At 43.5% G+C, this 21835-nt stretch overlaps 1 protein-coding gene across 1 annotated transcript in view; it reads right to left on the bottom strand.

Moving 5' to 3' along the window:
- LOC140200974 (RYamide receptor-like) overlaps positions 1-15505 on the bottom strand; it is a 51669-nt gene extending 36164 nt beyond the window's left edge. Inside the window, exon 1 of the mRNA XM_072264614.1 lies at positions 15197-15505. Within this exon, the coding sequence (XP_072120715.1) occupies positions 15197-15505 (309 nt within the window). The remainder of the gene's footprint in view (positions 1-15196) is intronic.
- Between the last annotated feature and the right edge of the window lie 6330 nt (positions 15506-21835).

Raw genomic sequence — 21835 nt, 5'->3', positions numbered from 1 at the left:
ACCCGGGAGAAGCGACAGTGGCCGTGCCTCCGGCACAGAGTCCGGCCCTGTAGCTCAGAAGGGTAGGGCAAGGAAGAGGAGGGCAGTTGTGATAGGGGACTCGATAGTAAGGGGGTCAGATAGGCGATTCTGTGGACGCAGTCCAGAGACCCGGATGGTAGTTTGCCTCCCTGGTGTCAGGGTCCGGGATATTTCTGATCGTGTCCAAGATATCCTGAAGTGGGAGGGTGAGGAGCCAGAGGTCGTGGTACATATAGGTACCAATGACATAGGTAGGAAAAGGGATGAGGTCCTGAAAGGAGAATATAGGGAGCTAGGAAGGGAGTTGAGAAAAAGGACCGCAAAGGTAGTAATCTCGGGATTACTGCCTGTGCCACGCGACAGTGAGAGTAGGAATGCGATGAGGTGGAGGATAAATGCGTGGCTGAGGGATTGGAGCAGGGGGCAGGGATTCAAGTTTTTGGATCATTGGGACCTCTTTTGGTGCAGGCGTGACCTGTACAAAAAGGACGGGTTGCACCTGAGTCCTAGGGGGACCAATATCCTGGCAGGGAGATTAGCGGGGGCTACTGAGGTGACTTTAAGCTAGAATGGTTGCGGGGTGGGAATCAAATTAAAGAGGTTAGGCATGAGGAGGTTAGTTCACTACAGGGGGATGGGAACCAGTGCAGAGAGACAGAGGGGTGTAAAGTGAGGGTAGAAACAAAAAGTACTATGGAGAAAAGTAAAAGTGGCAGGCCGACAAATCCAGGGCAAGCATTAAAGAGGGCCACTTTTCAGCATAATTGTATAAGGGCTAAGAGAGTTGTAAAAGAGCGCCTGAAGGCTTTGTGTGTCAATGCAAGGAGCATTCGTAATAAGGTGGATGAATTGAAAGTGCAGATTGTTATTAATGATTATGATATAGTTGGGATCACAGAGACATGGCTCCAGGGTGACCAGGGATGGGAGCTCAACGTTCAGGGATATTCAATATTCAGGAGGGATAGACATGAAGGAAGGGGAGGTGGGGTGGCGTTGCTGGTTAAAGAAGAGATTAACGCAATAGAAGGGAAGGACATAAGCCGGGAAGATGTGGAATCGATATGGGGAGAGCTGCGTAACACTAAGGGGCGGAAGACGCTGTGGGAGTTGTGTACAGGCCACCTAACAGTAGTAATGAGGTCGGAGATGGTACTAAACAGGAAATTAGAAATGTGTGCAATAAAGGAACAGCAGTTATAATGGGTGACTTCAATCTACATGTAGATTGGGTGAACCAAATTGGTAAAGGTGCTGAGGAAGAGGATTTCTTGGAATGTATGCGGGATGGTTTTTTGAACCAACATGTCGAGGAACCGACTAGAGAGCAGGCTATTCTGGACTGGGTTTTGAGCAATGAGGAAGGGTTAATTAGCGATCTTGTCGTGAGAGGCCCCTTGGGTAAGAGTGACCATAATATGGTGGAATTCTTCATTAAGATGGAGAGTGACATAGTTAATTCAGAAACAAAGGTTCTGAACTTAAAGAGGGGTAACTTTGAAGGTATGAGACGTGAATTAGCTAAGATAGACTGGCAAATGACACTTAAAGGATTGACGGTGGATATGCAATGGCAAGCATTTAAAGGTTGCATGGATGAACTGCAACAAATGTTCATCCCTGTTTGGCAAAAGAATAAATCAAGGAAGGTAGTGCACCCGTGGCTGACAAGAGAAATTAGGGATAGTATCAATTCCAAAGAAGCAGCATACAAATTAGCCAGAGAAAGTGGCTCACCTGAGGACTGGGAGAAATTCAGAGTTCAGCAGAGGAGGACAAAGGGCTTAATTAGGAAGGGGAGAAAAGATTATGAGAGAAAACTGGCAGGCAACATAAAAATGGACTGTAAAAGCTTTTATAGATATGTAAAAAGGAAAAGACTGGTAAAGACAAATGTAGGTCCCCTGCAGGCAGAAACAGGTGAGTTGATTATGGGGAGCAAGGACATGGCAGACCAATTGAATAATTACTTTGGTTCTGTCTTCACTGAGGAGGACATAAATAATCTTCCAGAAATAGTAGGGGACAGAGGGTCCGGTGAGATGGAGGAACTGAGCGAAATACATGTTAGTAGGGAAGTGGTGTTAGGTAAATTGAAGGGATTGAAGGCAGATAAATCCCCAGGGCCAGATAGTCTGCATCCCAGGGTGCTTAAGGAAGTAGCCCAAGAAATAGTGGATGCATTAGTGATAATTTTTCAAAACTCGTTAGATTCTGGACTGGTTCCTGAGGATTGGAGGGTGGCTAATGTAACTCCACTTTTTAAAAAAGGAGGGAGAGAGAAACCGGGGAATTATAGACCGGTTAGCCTAACGTCGGTGGTGGGGAAACTGCTGGAGTCAGTTATCAAGGATGTGATAACAGCACATTTGGAAAGTGGTGAAATGATTGGACAAAGTCAGCATGGATTTGTGAAAGGAAAATCATGTCTGACGAATCTCATAGAATTTTTTGAGGATGTAACTAGTAGAGTGGATAGGGGAGAACCAGTGGATGTGGTATATTTGGATTTTCAGAAGGCTTTTGACAAGGTCCCACACAGGAGATTAGTGTGCAAACTTAAAGCACACGGTATTGGGGGTAAGGTATTGGTGTGGGTGGAGAGTTGGTTAGCAGACAGGAAGCAAAGAGTGGGAATAAACGGGACCTTTTCAGAATGGCAGGCGGTGACTAGTGGGGTACCGCAAGGCTCAATGCTGGGACCCCAGTTGTTTACAATATATATTAATGACTTGGATGAGGGAATTAAATGCAGCATCTCCAAGTTTGCGGATGACACGAAGCTGGGAGGCAGTGTTAGCTGTGAGGAGGATGCTAAGAGGATGCAGAGTGACTTGGATAGGTTGGGTGAGTGGGCAAGTTCATGGCAGATGCAATTTAATATGGATAAATGTGAAGTTATCCACTTTGGTGGCAAAAATAGGAAAACAGATTATTATCTGAATGGTGGCCGATTAGGAAAAGGGGAGGTGCAACGTGACCTGGGTGTCATTATACACCAGTCATTGAAAGTGGGCATGCAGGTACAGCAGGCGGTGAAAAAGGCGAATGGTATGCTGGCATTTATAGCGAGAGGATTTGAGTACAGGAGCAGGGAGGTACTACTGCAGTTGTACAAGGCCTTGGTGAGACCACACCTGGAGTATTGTGTGCAGTTTTGGTCCCCTAATCTGAGGAAAGACATCCTTGCCATAGAGGGAGTACAGAGAAGGTTCACCAGATTGATTCCTGGGATGGCAGGACTTTCATATGAAGAAAGAATGGATGAACTGGGCTTGTACTCGTTGGAATTTAGAAGACTGAGGGGGGATCTGATTGAAACGTATAAGATCCTAAAGGGATTGGACAGGCTAGATGCAGGAAGATTGTTCCCGATGTTGGGGAAGTCCAGAACGAGGGGTCACAGTTTGAGGATAGAGGGGAAACCTTATAGGACTGAGATTAGGAAAAACTTCTTCACACAGAGAGTGGTGAATCTGTGGAATTCTCTGCCACAGGAAACAGTTGAGGCCAGTTCATTGGCTATATTTAAGAGGGAGTTAGATATGGCCCTTGTGGCTACGGGGGTCAGGGGGTATGGAGGAAAGGCTGGGGCGGTGTTCTGAGTTGGATGATCAGCCATGATCATAATAAATGGCGGTGCAGGCTCGAAGGGCCAAATGGCCTACTCCTGCACCTATTTTCTATGTTTCTATAATATTTAAATTCCCTCAAGAGTAATTTGGTTATTTGTCCATTCTGCTAACTCTGTTAAAGTGCAAACTACAGAATTCAACAGAATATACTACAATATAGCAAAGCAAAACTAGTTTGGGGCCTACCAGTACTTTTCTAAAGTCTTTTTTATTTCACTGCTGATCTTGCGGCCTTAAAAACTGACCCCCAAACCAACATTTTCTTCCCTAGTTTTCCACAGTTCAAAGCATCCCACCCACTCTGTGTTTCAGTCTCTTTCTGAATTATACTTAAATTCAACTAGAATTCAGAAATAGACCTCCTAACAGCTAAACTCACGGAACTCTTAATGCTTATCTCAAACAAATTCTGCTTAGAATATATTAAAAAAAACACCAAAAAGTAACTGGTATTTCTGTTAGATAGATGGTTAGTTTCCATCCACATTCCTTTTCCTGATCATTAAAATTGTATCACTATACTCTGTGGACACAGCATTCACATAAAACTTATCTGTCTTATCCTGTAGAATATTGAGCACCATGCTGTTATAGGGAGAGTTATAAATCCAATGAAAAGATTGAATTATTAACTCATCTAAGAGGCTCCTTTGCTCTAAAATGATGAGTTTGTATTTCACGTTTAGGAAGGTTTAATAATTTATTTCTATTGTTCAGCACACCGTTAAAAGGAGAACATGAGATAATTATGAGTAGAAAGCAATGAGGATTTTTTTGAGAAGTATTTCTGGATAACTTTTGGTTAGCATTTACAATTCACAACTACATAGCTGATAATATGAGGCTTATCAGATGAGGGGTGTTTGATGGCTCTGTTCCTGTTCTCACTGTAATTCAGAAGAGTGATGGGGGACCTCATTGAAATTTATCAAATATTGAAAGGCCTCAACGGAGTGGATGTGGAGAGGATGTTTCCCATGATGGGAGAGTCTAAGACCAGAGAACACAGCTTCAGAATAGCAGGATGTCCATTTAGAACGGAGATGAGGAGGAATTTCTTTAGCTAGAAGGTGGTGAATCTGTGGAATTCATTGCCACAGGCAGCTGTGGGGGCCATGTTAATGGGTATATTTAAGGCAGACGTTGATAGATTCTTGATTAGACAGGACATAAAGGGATACGGGGAGAAGGCCAGAGATTGGGGCTGAGAGGAAAATTGGATCAGCCATGATGAAATGGTGGAGCAGACTCAATGGGTCATGTGGTCTAATCTGCTCCTATGTCTTATGGTCTAATATCGGCAATGATTTTACAAAGCTCTTAAAAGGGATGCATGCTAAAAATTCTCTGATAATGCAAAGATAATGATAGATACTCAGGGGAATATTACTGAGACTTCAAGAAACAACAGCAACAATATTTACAAGTGGGCCTAAAGAGAATGAAGTAACATTGTTACGAAAACTGAACAAGGGTTAGCACTTTTAATGCTAACAATGTGATAGACAATTAAAAGGAAAATAACAAGAAAAATATATAGGGCAGAGAAGATGACAAGAGGTAGGGTCTTCAAAAAGCTGATCAGAATGAGTTGTGTGACGGTGGCATAGTTTCCGTAAGTTTGCCCCCAACACCACTTCTCATTGTGCGAGACAGAGCCAATTTTTCACGTTTTCTGATGGAGCCAGATAGCTCAGCATCTCAGTGGTCCTGTTGCACTGGGAAACCTCAGCAGAGCCAAGGATCAGTGCTCACTCATCTGATGGGAAAGCCGGAAGATCCCTTGCTCGCAGGGACACGGTGAGGAATTGCACAGAGCTGGAAAAGGCTGCCGAGGGTTATACTCCATCATGGGTACCAGCCTCCCACTGTCCAGGACACCTTCAAAAGGCAATCCACCAGAAGGCGACATCCATCATTAAGGACTCTCACCACCCAGGACACGCCCTCTTCTCATTACTATCATCAGTAGGGAGGTACAGGAGCCCGAGGGCCCACACACAGCTGTTTTGGAAAGCTTCTTTCCCTCCACCATCAGAATTTTGTATGGTCTATTCATTATTTGCTCTCCTTTTACACTGTTTGTTTATTGATTTATTTATTTTTCTGTTCCTTAGCGTAACCTATGGTAATTCTTTTATGTCATGCACTGTCCTGCTGTCGCAAAACAGCAAACTTCACAGCATACGTGAATGATAACAAACCTGGTTCTGGTTCTGATTTGACAAGTGGGCAGCTGAATGAACAGTTAGGCTAACCTCCAGCAACAACAGTCACTGTCGATGGGGTGTTCTGGCTGTCGTGTGTCAATGAGGCTGGAAATGCCAATGGCCTTGCTGAAATTAATAGGCTGTGTGAGAGAATCAGGATGTTGGATGAAAAGTAAGAATATGAAATCTTTCTCTCCACCACTGCTGACCGATCTACAATGGTCAAAGTAATTTTATTTTCAAAGTGCATACATGTCACCATATACAACCCTGAGGTTCATTTTCTTGCCGGCAAATACATCCAATAATTATAATAGAATCAATAAAAGATCACATCCAACAGAGAGGACAGCCTGTGTGCAAAAAAGACAAGATATTGTGCAAATGGAAAACAAGACAAGAAATAAATAGTAAGTCAAATAAATAAGCAGTAAGTACTGAGGACCTAAGATGCAGAGTCCCTGACCGTGAGTCCATGGGTTGTGGGAACAGTTCACTGATAGGGTGAGTGAGTTTGAGTGAGGTTATCCCCTTTGGTTCAAGAGCCTGATGGTTGAAGGGTAATAACTGTTCCTGAACCTGGTGGTGTGAGTTCTGAGGTGCCTGTAGCTTTTTCCTGATGGCAGCAGCGAGAACAAAGCAGGGCCTGGGTGGTGACTGTCCCTAATGATGGGTGCTGCTTTCCTGTGATGCTCTGTGTGGATGCACTCAATGGTGGGGAGGGCTTTACCCATGATAGATTGGGCCATATCCATTATTTACTGTGGGATTTTCCATTCAAGGGCATTGGTGTTTCCGTGCCAGACTGAGATGCAGCCAGTCAGTATCCTCTCCACTATAGAAGTCTATAGAAGTTTGTCATCATTTTAGACACTTTCACAAACAGTTCAAGAATGTAATCACAAATGTTTCACCCGCTCTCCCCTTCATGTGGTCTGTCTTTGGTTTGGTCCTCCATTTCTGACCTCTGCCTTCAACTTGGGGAAGAGATTAACCACTTCCCGCCATCCAAGGACTGAACAATCCTTTTAGGTGAAACAGCAATTCGCTACACTTCATCCAATCTAATGTGCATTTGGTGCTCATAAAGTGACCTCCACGACATTGGAGAGACCAAACACAGACTAGTGATTGATTTGTGGGGCAATTGCATTGCCAACCCTGAGCTTCCTGATGTTTGCCACGTGGAATCTTCATCCCAGTCCCACTCTGACCCATCCAACTGTGGGCTGCTGCACTGTTATAACAAGTGTGAGGAACAGCATCTCATCTTCAATTTGGGCAAATTCCAGCTTATCACAATTGATACTGTATTTAACAGCTCACTTCTTTGTTTTGTATTAGAATGGACCAGTTCTGTTGTAGGTTATCCATCAGTTACATTAGGTCAATCTTATCTCTCCATTAACTTGGCCTGATCTACTGGGCATTTCCTACAGCTCTGCATTTTGCAGTTTTCACATTCCTTTGCGTTTTTTTCTCTCTAATTCACCACATCTCACAGATTTTATTTTGATGTTTTCTCCCTGTCTTATTAATCTTCCAACCAGGTTACTTCATTAACAGTTTATCTTCATGGCACCTCTGCCTTCACTCTTTCAGAGACATTTCCTTTGTCCTTTCCTTCTCATCCACACTATTTCTGTAACTTAAAACTACTTCTGTTCCCTCCAGCTTTTCAGCCTGAAATGTTAACCTTGTTTCTATTTTCACAGATGCTGTCTGATCTGCTCTGTATTCCCAACAGTTTATTTCTGGTTTCTAGAATCAGCAGTTTTGTTTTCACTTGACTATACAAGGAGGGACAACAACTTATTGAGAGCCAGTTGCTGCAGATTCTGCCTGAAATAATTAACCCATGACAGTCCTTTACTCACTTTGCATTGGTGGTGTGTGTGAAGAGAGGGAGGTTTGTCTCGGGTATAGGTTGCCAGCACTGCAGGGCAGAGGAGCTCAAGTTTGAGTAGATGGTTGGAGAGAAGGGAAGTTGGTGACTTCAGGCAGGGGAGCCCAAGTTCAGGTAGATGGTTGGGCATTAGTGAGGAGAAGGGAAGTGGGTGACGTCAGCCTCTTGAGGCTTGCTGCAAGTCAATCAGCCATTGGAGAGTGGTCAGGTACACAATCAGATTGATGGGCAAGGAATTGAAGATCTGGGGATTGTTTGGGGGAAGTAAGTATGTAACCTATAGGTAGGACCTAAACTCTTCTTGTTATGGAACACATAAGTGAGTTTGCTTCCTTCTCTGTCGCCCTCATTACAAACCCAATGTAATCAATAGTGCAGCAGTGACATTAAGACCATAAGACGTCAGAGCAGAATTAGGCCATTTGGCTCATTGACTCTGCTCCACCATTCGATCATGGCTGATTTATTTTCCCTCTCAACCCTATTCTCCTGCCTTCTCCCCGTAACCTTTGACGCCCTTACTAATCAAAAACTATCCACCTCCGCTTTAAATATAGCCAATTAGTGGCCTCCACAACCGTCTCTGGCAGTGAATTAAGCAGGGACTGCATACAGATTGATGCTGTTAATAAGTGCACAGGCCTTAGAGAAGTCTTTCGCGAGGAACACCCTTTTGCTTATTTATTTTTCAGGATGTAGTTATCACCACCAATTATTGCCCATTTTGGATCGGGACAAGAAGAGCGGTCTTAGAGCTAAATTCTGAAGGAAGGCAGTTTTTTAAAAAACTTCTTTGAGTACAAGAAGGACGAGACCGCGCAGGCGCGTGACATAGACAGGACAGCACAGAGAGTTTAAAAACGAGACCACCCTATACAGTGGGTAGTGGTCGGAGCGGGCAGTGGAGTGAGTGGCAGCAGAGTGTAGGGCTTTGGCTCAACAGGCTTAGGCGGTAATGGGAAGAGGTGTGAGCAAGGCACCAACTCTTTTTTTACCCCTTGGTGAATCGGCCTGGACAGCCAGAGGAACAATAGGGCTCACACAACTAATGGTATGAGCTAACAGTTTAAAAAGTTTGTGTGTTTGGCAAGGTAAGTGGGTGAGTAGACTTATTTATCCTTGTTTCATTCCTGTAGAACTAGGTAGCATGCCTGCAGCGTTAATGCTTTGTTCAAGGTGTCAGATGTGGGAATCCTGGGAGACCTCCAGCCTCCCTGATGGCCACATCTGCGCCAGGTGCACCGAGATGCAGCTCCTCAGAGACCGTGTTAGGGATCTGGAGCTTCAGCTCGATGACCTGCTGCTTATTAGGGAAAGTGAAGAGGTGTTAGACAGGAGCTACAGGGAGGCAGTCATCCCTAGGCTACAGGGTTCAGAAAACTGGGTGACTATCAGGAGAAAGAAGGAAAATGCCCGGATAGTGGAGAGCACCCCTGTGGCTGCCCCCCTCAACAGCAAGTATCTTGTTTTGGATGCTCTTGAGGGGGATGACCTGACAGGGGATGGCCACTGTGACCGGGTCTCTGGCACTGAGCCTGGCGCTGTTGTGCAGAAGGGAAGGAGGGAGAAGAAGAATTGTGTAATGAACCAGAAATGATAGAGAGATTCAGGTGAAGGAACCCTTAGGAGGCAGTGATCATAACATGATTGAGTACACTGTGAAGAGGGTAGTCATATGGGATTCTATAGTCAGGGGAACAGTCAGGAGATTTTGTGAGCCTGATAGAGATACCCACATGGTGTGTTGCCTCCCAGGTGCTAGGGTACAGGATGTCTCGGATCAGGTCCAGAATATTCTGAAGGGAGAGGGCGAGCAACCAGCTGTCTTGGTACATGTTGGTACCAATGACATAGATAGGAAAAGGGAGGAGGTCCTGAAGAGAGATTTCCGGGAGTTAGGAAAGAAGCTGAGAAGCAGGACCTCCAGGGTAGTAATCTCAGGATTGCTACCTGTGCCACGTGCTAGCGAGGGCAAGAGTAGTCGGATCAGGCAGATGAATGTATGGCTGAGAGACTGGTGCAGGGGGCAGGGCTTCAGATTCTTGGATCATTGGGATCTCTTCTCGGGGAAGTATGACCTGTTCAAAAAGGACGGGTTACACTTGAACCCGAAGGGGAACAATATCCTGGCGGGAAGGTTTAATAGAGCTGTAGGGAGGGTTTAAACTAATTTAGCAGGGGGATAGGAACTGGAATGATAGAGCAGAGGAGGGGGAAAGCAGAAATAAATCTCACATAGTGAGCAGTAAAGGTGTCAGGAAAGACAGGCAGGGGATGAGGCAAATTTGCAGCCATTGGGATGAGTTGCAGTGCAATCAAAGCAAAAAGTACCAAATACTGGACTTAAGGTGTTGTACTTAAATGCACGCAGCATGAGGAATAAGGTGGATGATCTTGTCGTACGGCTACAGATTGGCAGGTATGATATTGTGGCCATCACTGAGACGTGGCTAAAGGATGCATGTCTCTGGGAGCTGAACGTCCAAGGATACATGGTCTATCAGAAGGATAGGAAGGTAGGCAGAGGAGGAGGCGTGGCTTTATTGGTAAGAAATGATATTAAATCATTAGAAAGAGGTGACATAGGATCGGAAGGTGCAGAATCTTTATGGATTGAGCTAAGACATCGCAGGGGTAAAAGGACCCTGATGGCAGTTATATACGGGCCTCCGAACAGCTGCAGTGATGTGGACTACAAATTACAACAGGAAATAGAAAAGGCTTGTCAGAAGGGCAGTGTTATGATAATTGTGGGGGATTTTAACATGCGAGTGGTTTGGGAAAATTTGTAGAGAGAATTTGTAGAATGTCTACGAGATGGCTTTTTAGAACAGCTTGTTGTTGAGCCCACTAGGGGATCGGCTGTACTGGTTTGGGTATTGTGTAATGAACCAGAGATGATTAGGGAGATTAAGGTGAAGGAAACCTTAAGAGGCAGTGATCATAACATGATTGAGTACACTGTGAAATTTGAAAATGAGAAGTCGAAATCCGATGTGTTGGTATTTCAGTGGAGTAAAGGAAATTACAGTGGCATGAGAGAGGAACTGACCAAAGTTGACTGGAAAGGGACACTAGCGGGAAGGACGGCAGAGCAGCAGTGGCTGGAGTTTATGCGAGAAGTGAGGAAGGTGCAAGATAAGTATATTCCAAAAAAGAAGAAATTTTCAAGTGTAAAAAGGATGCAACCGTGGCTGACAAGAGAAGTCAAAGCCAAAGTTAAAGCAAAGGAGAGGGCATACAAGGAAGCAAAAATTAGTGGGAAGACAGAGGATTAGGAAGTTTTTAAAAGCTTGCAAAAGAAAACTAAGGAGGTTATTAAGAGGGAAAAGATGAACTATGAAAGAAAGCTAGCAAATAATATCAAAGAGGATACTAAAAGCTTTTTCAAGTACATAAAGAGTAAAAGACAGGTGAGAGTAGATATAGGACTGATAGAAAATGATGCTGGAGAAATTGTAATGGGAGATAAGGAGATGGCGGAGAAACTGAATGAGAATTTTGCATCAGTCTTCACTGAGGAGGACATCAGCAGGATACCGGACACTCAAGGGTGGCAGGGAAGAGAAATGTGCGCAGTCACAATTACAACAGAGAAAGTACTCAGGAAGCTGAATAGTCTAAAGGTAGATAAATCTCCCGGACCAGATGGAATGCACCCGCATGTTCTGAAGGAAGTAGCTGTGGAGATTGCGGAGGCATTAGCGATGATCTTTCAAAAGTCGATAGATTCTGGCATGGTTCCGGAGGACTGGAAGATTGCAAATGTCACTCCGCTATTTAAGAAGGGGGCAAGGAAGCAAAAAGGAAATTATAGACCTGTTAGCTTGACATTGGTGGTTGGGAAGTTGTTGGAGTCGATTGTCAAGAATGAGGTTACAGAGTACCTGGAGGCATGTGACAAGATAGGCAGAACTCAGCATGGATTCCTTAAAGGAAAATCCTGCCTGACAAACCTATTACAATTTTTTGAGGAAATTACCAGTAGGCTAGACAAGGGAGATGCAGTGGATGTTGTATATTTGGATTTTCCGAAGGCTTTTGACAAGGTGCCACACATGAGGCTACTTAACAAGATAAGAGCCCATGGAATTACGGAAAGTTACATTCGTGGATAGAGCGTTGGCTGATTGGCAGGAAACAGAGAGTGGGAATAAAGGGATCCTATTCTGGTTGGCTGTCGGTTACCAGTGGTGTTCCACAGGGGTCTGTGTTGGGGCCGCTTCTTTTTACATTGTACATCAACGATTTGGATTATGGAATAGATGGCTTTGTGGCTAAGTTTGCTGACGATATGAAGATAGGTGGAGGGGCCGGTAGTGCTGAGGAAATGGAGAGTCTGCAGAGAGACTTGGATAGATTGGAAGAATGGGCAAAGAAGTGGCAAATGAAATACAATGTTGGAAAATGTATGGTTATGCATTTTGGCAGGAGAAATAAAGGGGCAGACTATTATTTAAAATGGGGAAAGAATTCAAAGTTCTGAGATGCAACAAGACCTGGGAGTCCTCGTACAGGATACCCTTAAGGTTAACTTCCAGGTTGAGTCGGTGATGAAGAAGGCGAATGAAATGTTGGCATTCATCTCTAAAGGAATAGAGTATAGGAGCAGGGATGTGATGTTGAGGCTCTATAAGGCACTGGTGAGACCTCACTTGGAGTACTGTGGGCAGTTTTGGTCTCCTTATTTAAGAAAGGATGTGCTGATCTTGGAGAGAGTACAGAGAAGATTCACTAGAATGATTCTGGGCATGAGCGGGTTAACATATGAGGAACATTTGTCCGCTCTTGGACTGTATTCCTTAGAGTTTAGAAGAATGAAGAGAGACCTCATAGAAACATTTTGAATGTTGAAAGGCATGGACAGAGTGGATGTGGCAAAGTTGTTTCCCATGATGGGGGAGCCTAGTACAAGAGGGCATGACTTAAGATTGAAGGGCGCCCATTCAGAACAGAAATGCAAAGAAATATTTTTAGTCAGAGGGTGGTGAATCTATGGAATTTGTTGCCACAGGCAGCAGTGGAGGCCAAGTCATTGGGTGTGTTTAAGGCAGAGATTGATAGGTATCTGAGTAGCCAGGGCATCAAAGGTTATGGTAAGAAGGTGGGGGAGTGGGACTAAATGGGAGAATGGATCAGCTCATGATAAAATGGCAGAGCAGACTCGATGGGCCGAATGGCTGGCTTCTGCTTCTTTGTCTTATGGTCTTATGGAATGGGTTGGTGAGAAATTCTGGAGCCCGCAGTTCAGTAGAATCTAAATTCAGTTATTATTGCAGGGATTGGTTTGACAGAGTTACTGAGCTTTGCAGAATCTAGAAAAAGGATTAATTTCAATAGAATTGCAACTATTAATCTGTGTTCACTGTGGGAAGTCAATGAACTAGAGAGTAGATTAGCATTCAGTCACGGATCTAGAGGTCTTTATCTTTCATTAAGCAGATGCTACTGATGTCTGAAAAAGCATTCTAACCATGTTCTTTTTCTACCTAGAGAATGTTATTCTGTCTCATCCAGAAACATAAGGTCTTAAGTTCAGCTGAGCTGTTCTTACTTGTCAGGCATTTGCCAGTCTGATGAGCAGCCAATATTGTACTCAGGAGGCACAGACATCCAGCAGTGTAAAAGTCCAGGAACATAAATATAGTTTGGGTCCACAAGACTTTTGCAGAGAGCTGTAGTAATTTTATGTATTGCACTGTACTGCTGTTGGAGAAAAAAACAAATTTCATGACACATGTGAGTGATGATAAACCTAATTCTGATATGGGTCTCTATTGTGGACTGAGAGTGGGAAGGGAACAGGGAGAGGGGAATCATGGTTGGGGAGAGAGGAAGGAGTGGGAAGGACCAGAGAGACATTCTGTAATGATCAATAAACCAATTGTTTGCAATCAAATGACCTTGCCTGGTGCCTCAGGGCTGGGTGTGTATGCTGCCATGCCATGACAGCCCTTGCCCCTGGGACTCCTTCTCTGCCACCTGTCACACATCCTTTTCACGGTGCCCCATTTTCACCATTCCTAATATACTGTGCTCCCACCAGATTATCAAACTCGCTCTCCTCTCCATTAACAAGCTGTATATATGTGCCTAAGACTTTTGCACGGTTCTGTATTGTTCATTGAGTGTGTGTAGCTTATTGTGTTGGAAAGACATACCTATTTCAGACTTTATAACAAGTCAGTGGCCTTTCCCTTCTCAAGGACCCCACTGCAAGTCTGGTTAGATCTGAAGCAACTGCTGACTACACTTTGTAAAACTAGTCCGAGCGATCTGCAAAATAAATTTTTGAAGCAAAGTATTTTAATCCACACTTACTGTATGAGGGCTGACTTGTCTCCCCAGCAACCATTCTTTCTAATCCCTGCTAGCTCAGCTCCTCCTCTGTCTCTGTCTTATTTCTCATCTCCATTCCCCTCCACCTCCTATTTATCCTTCATCTTTGTTTGCCTAAAATCCACACAATGACGCCAGCAGCCGCCTGATTCTCACTGGCTCTTTGAGACAAGCCAGGCCGTTGATATCATAGACCCTTCCAACCATATCCATACATTCTGAAATTAGGTGCAGCAAGTACTGACTCCAAAATGGGCAAGTATAAATTTCTCAATGCCTCATGGACAACAGCAGCTTCCAGTGTCCACTACTCTCCTTGTGCAGATATAGTATGCAACTTACACTGTCACTTAAGAAGATGAAATTATCAAATCACAAGTGAAACCATGAAAATTTGTCTCAACATCTGCAAGAGTCCATGAATATTGAGTCCGGGTAACCTATGGAAGATCTGTTAACTCAGCACAGACCATCCTGTCATCTATACGGTGCAAAGGGAAGTTGCTTTGAGTCATTGTGCAGAAGTCCTATTGATACTTTTATCATGCTCTGCAGCTTATTGGGCTTCTTGAAGCTGACATGACTGATACGTACAATTAGAATAATATTATATAATCAGTTCAGTGCTTGTGGCTCATTTTTTGCGCAGGGGAGGATCAAAAATAATTTCAATCATATGGATTCTTGAAATATTGCTGGCCTTGATTTTCTGCATAGTTTTTGATGCTATCAGGTATTAATTTGAAAATTTATGTGAAAGGATGGCTGTAAACTTTTCAAAGCAGAGCATGAAATCAGTTATGGCAGAGATACTTGTTTGACTCTGGCACCATGATTCGTTAGATTAGCAGGGGTGTTAACTGTGATGATTATTCGAGAAAAACCTGCTTCATGCATTTTAAGAAAGAAGAAACCATTACATTCATTTTCCATTTACAGACATTTGATGTTATCATGATAGTGTTGACTCACCTGTCATACAGACGTCATACTTCACAAGCAAAACTGTTTAATTTTTTTTAAAAGACTGTACTGCTTTAAACCAGTAATAGAACAGAATTTGATATTTTAAGCAAAACACTTACTTGTGCAAACCGCACCAGAGGGCAGAGGAATTCCCCAAAGAGCCACCGTTGCAAGAGAACCTCGGTAAATGTGAGGGGGATGCAAAAAATGGCCATGGTCAGGTCGGCCACAGCAAGGTTGATGAGGAACACGGTGATATCTGTTCTGGTTCTGCAGCCCATGGTCAGGACCCAGATGACCAGCAAGTTTCCACTCAATGACAGAAAGGTGGCCGACGCATACAGAATGACGATGATGTAGTGGGCTGCTTCTGGGATAATTAAATGTGTCTCATTTGTCATGGTTTGCGAGATGTTGTATGACTCCATGTTGATGTTGGTGAATTTGGGTTTCTTTATGGGATCCCACCGATAGTAGTCTCTTCTTTTTTCCCTTCTTGAAGTCTTCTAGAATTAGAATTAGTGGCAGCCGATTAATAGCATGTAATCACTAAAAAAAAATCAGAATAAAGTGACTCACAAATCAATGGTATTTAAAACTATACCTTAACATTGGGCTCATGACCTCAATCTACCTCACTATGACCTCACACCCTATTGTCTATCTGCACTGCACTTTCTCTGTAGCTTTAACTTTTCACTATTTTCTGGACTTTTACTACTTCAATGTACTGTTGTAATGAATTGATCTGTTGTAGTGTCATCACTCAAGTCAAGTATGCTGTTTTCCTAAGGAATTATCTATTGGTGGGTCTTCAGATGCCTGTAGAGGCTGATACCATACCAGATCAATGGAGAAGGTCTGTGCATGACTTTGTTTAATGTAGAGAGATGATGCACCGGCAGCCACCACATGGTCCCAGACAGATTGGGTTAGTTTCTAGCACAGTAGAATGCATACAGTCCCAGACAGATTGGGTTAGCTTCTAGCACTGTGGAATGCACATTGTCCCTGACAGATTGGGTTAGTTTCTAGCACTGTGGAATGCACATGGTCCCTGACAGATTGGGGTCAGGTTCTAACACCATGGAATGCACACGGTCCCTGACAGATTGGGGTCAGGTTCTAGTACTGTGGAGTGCACACGGTCCCTGACAGATTGGGTTAGTTTCTAGCACTGTGGAATGCACACGGTCCCTGACAGATTGGGGTCAGGTTCTAGCACTGTGGAGTGCACACGGTCCCTGACAGATTGGGTTAGTTTCTAGCACTGTGGAATGCACACGGTCCCTGACAGATTGGGGTCAGGTTCTAACACCATGGAATGCACACAGTCCCTGACAGATTGTGTCAGGCTCTAACACCATGGAATGCACACGGTCCCTGACAGATTGGGGTCAGGTTCTAACACCATGGAATGCACACGGTCCCTGACAGATTGGGGTCAGGTTCTAGCACTGTGGAGTGCACACGGTCCCTGACAGATTGGGTTAGTTTCTAGCACTGTGGAATGCACACGGTCCCTGACAGATTGGGTTAGTTTCTAGCACTGTGGAATGCACACGGTCCCTGACAGATTGGGGTCAGGTTCTAGCACTGTGGAGTGCACACGGTCCCTGACAGATTAGGTTAGTTTCTAGCACTGTGGAATGCACACGGTCCCTGACAGATTATGTCAGGTTCTAATACCATGGAATGCACACGGTTCCTGACAGATTGGGGTCAGGTTCTAGCACTGTGGAATGCACACGGTCCTTGACAGATTGTGTCAGGTTCTAGCATCATGGAATGCAAGATGACTGGGAATCCTTCACTGCTGGAGTCTTCCTCCAGCTTCAGTGCCATTGTGATATGTCGTCATCTTACGATGGTCGTGGCTGGATCGCTCTTTGTCCGGAGCCTGCCTCTTGACCTTACCACAATGGGTGACCCTACCAGGAGCTAAGCTCCAAATGGCTAAACTCCAGACAGCATCACTCTCAAGATCTCAGGAGTTTACAAGCCTTTCCACCACGATCCTCGGAAAAGGAATTGATCTGTATGAACTGTGCACAAGAAAAGTTTTTCTCTGCACCTCAGTTCATGGGACAAGAATAAATGTGTTTACTAATCACCTTGTTTCATGAGAGTGGAGTATAGGAATCACTCAAGTGAACATCAGATAATGAGGGGGGATCTGTCCTGAGTGGAGAGATTAGGTTCATGCTCCCTGGAGTTTAGAAGAATAAGAGGTGATCCCATTAAAGCATACATTTTTCATGGTAGGTAGAGATGTGGGGAGAATAATACCAGGTCGCTGATTATCCATAATCTGATGGAACGGTGGAGAAGGCATGAAAGGACAACTGGAGTTCATTGGATTCTGTTTCTTATTTTCATTATGAATTTTGCTATTAACTGTAAGAAGTGGGATATTCATTGTAGAAGGTAATGACTTTCAGTCTCTCATACCTGATCCTTTCACAGACACTTTCTTACTAATGGACTACTCAGGAAGGTAATCCAGATCAACTGTCCCAGTAATTAAATGGGAAATTTCAGCCTGACTCATTCAGACCACTGTGAGTAATTGGTGTCCAGACTAAGACTTTTGGTTGCATGATTCATAGATCCTTTGAGGATTTAATTATCCTGTCAATCCCTATGCTTGTGTCCTTAAAGACAGTGCTTAAGCAGGTATCTATCAGTTCCCTTTTTATGGAGCTATTGAACCCACTTGAATTTGGCTCATTTTGTGTTCATCTGAACAAAGCCCATAAAAAAAACAAAGTGTTTCTCTCTATACAATGCAAACCTTATACCTCCCACTGCTTCTGGTTTGTTCTTTTTCTATGAAATCAAGCTGAGCTCTGAGCCATTTGTTGCTGCTCTTGATCTTTATATCTGCCTTCAACCAAACAATGCAATTTCGGAGCCTCTGCATGTACCAGCAAGTGTGTTTCCCTCTCAGTTTGCAAGACAGGTCTTCTTTTAAAACTTTTAAGGCTAGGTCAGAGGGCAAGCAGCCTCATGATACATTTCAGAGAGGCCGTATGGCCAGTTTAGTGATAGAGGGGTGTTGTTCTGACTGGAGGTATGTGCTAAGTGATGTTCCACAAGGATTAGTGCAGGGATCTCTGTTTATAATATATATTAATAGTTTGGATGAAAATGCAGAAACTCTGGTTAGTAAGTGTGCAGATGATATGCAAATCACTGGGTTTGTAGCTGGAAAAGATGGTTGTCAAAGGACACAGCAGGACACAGTGTGTGTTGCTTTTGATTTCCAGCATCTGCAGATTTTCTTCTGTTTGTGTTAGAGCAGGATAGAGATCAGTTGGAAATCTGGGTGGAGAAAGAGCAGAGAGAGCTATAGTGTTGCACTTTGGAAGGTTAAGTGCAAGTGGAATGTGTATAATGATTGGCTGGGCACTGAGGAACATTGATATACCGAGGCAACTTGGGGTACAAGTCCGTAGCCCCCCGAAAGTGGAAACACAAGTGAGTGGGGTGGTAAAGGAAGCTGCCTTCATGATTGTTCTCCTGACGATAGAAGTTATGAATTCATCTTGTAGCTGTGGTTGAGAGGAAGATTGGATCAGCCATGATGAAATGGCAGAGCAGACTTGATGGGCCAAATGGCCTTTATCTGCTCATTTATCTTATGGTCCTATGGTAAAACGTTCTGTCAGTTTCTCCTCATACAACTAACCTGCCATCCCAGGAACCAGTCTGGTGAATCTATAATCCCTGCACAACAAATACACTATTTTTTGGTAAGGAGGCAAAAACTGTGCACAACAGTGCAGATGAAAGGCCCCATTTCATTCTAGTCAGATATCATTATTTTTGTATCCCGTTATAAAAGAGCAATAGACTATTTACTTTTCTAATACACCCCAGGAATACACCTAGTATTCCTTCAATATACTCCCTCTACTGCGAGTATATCCTTCCTTGGATAGAGAGACCAATTCTGTAAACAATGCTAGGTATTTATTGCTTTTCAGCTTCGTGAATATGTATTAATCAAAGTCACCTTCTGCATGATCCTCAATTCTACCTGCATGATCACCTTATCTGACCCTACTCATCAAACGTTGATCATTGATGGGAAACAGCCATTCTAAGCTTCCCATATGGACATTCTTGCTGAAGTCCATGAGTGTTGTTTGTGGTTGTCACTTTTTTTAAAAAAATGCTAATGACCTGGAAGTTTTTAAGGCTTGCAGTCCAGATTTTCAGATCCTTGGTGCTTTGTGAAAATATTGCTGGCCATGTAAAATTTGTGTTTGATTTCATTGCAGGTGCCCCCACCCCAGCACTTTAAGAAGGAGCTGCAGGCTCTTCAACATCAGCTGCTCCAGCAGAGTACCACACTTCAGGAAAGAGACTCTTACACTCTCAGCTCACTGAATTAAAATGAGCGAGGTCTGGAAACAAACAAAAAAGATGCATGTCTTGCTTCAGTGAGATAATTTACACACGACTCACCACCCATTTGCAGGCATTGAAAAAGAAAATCAAAAACTCCTGGAATCCAAATATTGCCCAAAGTATACTTACTGATTTTGGCAATTTTTGTAGTTACACTGCAAATAAAATCATTTGCATTACAGTTAAAAAAAATATTAACTTAACCCTCTCCCTTTTTATCGGTGACCTGAAATCAGTATCATCATGCTTCGAGTACAGTAACATTAAGTTAATCTCACTTCAATCCCTTGCTGCGTTGTAGAGAGAAGAGAATCTAATGAAAATAACTCTCGCTTCACTACCAGGGTGGAACAGCAGAGCTTCCCTGTTGAGACGTTGAGCAATTCATGGCCGTGACTGATTGTTACATCCACATTAGGGGGGACTCTTCAGTGAGGCTGGTGGCTCGTAAGTGGTCTTGACAATTTATAATGCAGCAAAAATGATTAATGATAAAACATAATAATGTTTTCAATACTTTGTGTGACAACCGTGGGATTACAAAGTTTCCTGGATCAATTTTTGTTTTAAATAGCCTAGTTTATGGAAGTAAATGAAAATGGTTGTAACCGATTGCTGCTAATAATAGTGGAAGTGGCATGTTCAGAGAGGTTAATGAGGAATCCCTGAATACATTGATCAAAGCTTTAAACACTTGTCACAACAGTCATAAAGTTGAGATCAGCCACTGTTAGTGTACAATTTACCTATTCGCTCAGCTGCACAAGAGCAAGAAAGTTAAGGTCTTAAGAGTCCTTAGAAGTTAGAAGCTGTTAAGCAGAAAATTCTCTCATCTGTTTGGACTTGATTGAAGTTACTGATTTGCCTCACGAATCCCTGTCTGGTATCACTGCTGTCATCAGCTGTTGCTGGTGAGCATCCAGATGTATATAAGCTGCATGTTTTTGACACTTTCACACAATCGCAGCTAAGTCAGAGCCTCTCTAAGAATCAAAATAGGCTATGAGTCAGGTTCCATCAGTGGGAATTTCTCCATCACAGCGTCAGGAGAAAAACACATTTGACCATAAGAGATAGGAGCACAATTAGACCACTTGGACCATCGTGTCTATTTCACCATTCCATCATGGTTGATTTATTATCCCTGCCTTCTCCCTGTAACCTTTGATGCCCTGACTAACCAAGAACCTGTCAAACTCCACTTTAAATATACCCAGTGACTTGGTTCTACAGCTGTCTGTGGTACTGAACTCCACAGTTTCACTACCCTCTGGCTAAAGAGGTTCCTCGTCATCTCTTTTCTAAATGGATGTGCGTCCATCCTGAAGCTGTGCCCTCTGGTCCGAGGCTCACTCACTGTAGGAAGCATCCTCTCTACATCTACTCTATCTTGGACTTTCAATATTCGATAGGTTTTAATGAGATTCCCCCTCCCCCATTCTTCTAAACTCCAGCGAGTACAAGCCCAAAGTCATTAAATGCTCCTCGTACCCTTCGCACGAATTATTCTTATAAACCTCCTCTGGACCCTCTCCAGTGGATAAATTGCGCAGAGCTGCTCACAATGCTCTGTGCAATCTGACCAATGCTTTATTAAGCCTCAGCATCACATCCTTGCTCTTATTTTAGTCCTCTCAAAATGAATGCTAATGTTGCATTTCCCTTCCTTACCATTAATTCACCATGTAAGTTAACCTTCAGGTAATCCTGCATGGGGACTCCCAAGTCCCTTTGCACCTTTGATTTTTGAATTTTCTCCCCATTTAAAAAAAATAGCCTGTGCCTTTATTCCTTCTACCAAAGTGCATGACCAAACACTTCCCTACACTATATTCCATCTGGCACTTCTTTGCCCGTTGTCCCAATCTGTCCAAGTCTTTCTGCAGGCTCCCTGCTTCCTCAGCACCACCTGCCCCTCCACCTATCTTTGTATTGTTAGCAAACTTGGTCACAAAGCTAACAATTCCATCATCCAAATCATTGACATTAAATCTTAAAAGAAGCAGTCACAATAGTGACCCCTGTGGAATGCCACTAGCCATCAGCACCCAACCTGAATATGACACCCTTATTCCCACTTTTTGCCTCCTGCCAGTCAACCAATCTTCTATACACGCTGGTATCTTTCCAGTAATTCCACGGTCTATGACCGTGCCTCATTTTTGGCACCTTGTCAAAGGCTCTGAACATCTAAGTAAGTAACATCCACTGATTCTCCTTTGTCTATCCTGCCTGTTTTTCCCTCAAAGAATTCCAACAGGTTTGTAAGGTGAGATTTCCCCTTAAGGAAATCATGCTGACTTTGGTCTACTTTTTCCATGTGCCTCCAAGTAACCTGAAAT

This window comes from Mobula birostris, chromosome 7 (genome assembly GCF_030028105.1).
Source record: "Mobula birostris isolate sMobBir1 chromosome 7, sMobBir1.hap1, whole genome shotgun sequence".
Lineage (NCBI taxonomy): Eukaryota > Metazoa > Chordata > Chondrichthyes > Myliobatiformes > Myliobatidae > Mobula > Mobula birostris.
Note: the sequence above shows the minus strand (reverse complement) of the source record. Positions and strands in the feature narration are given on the sequence as shown.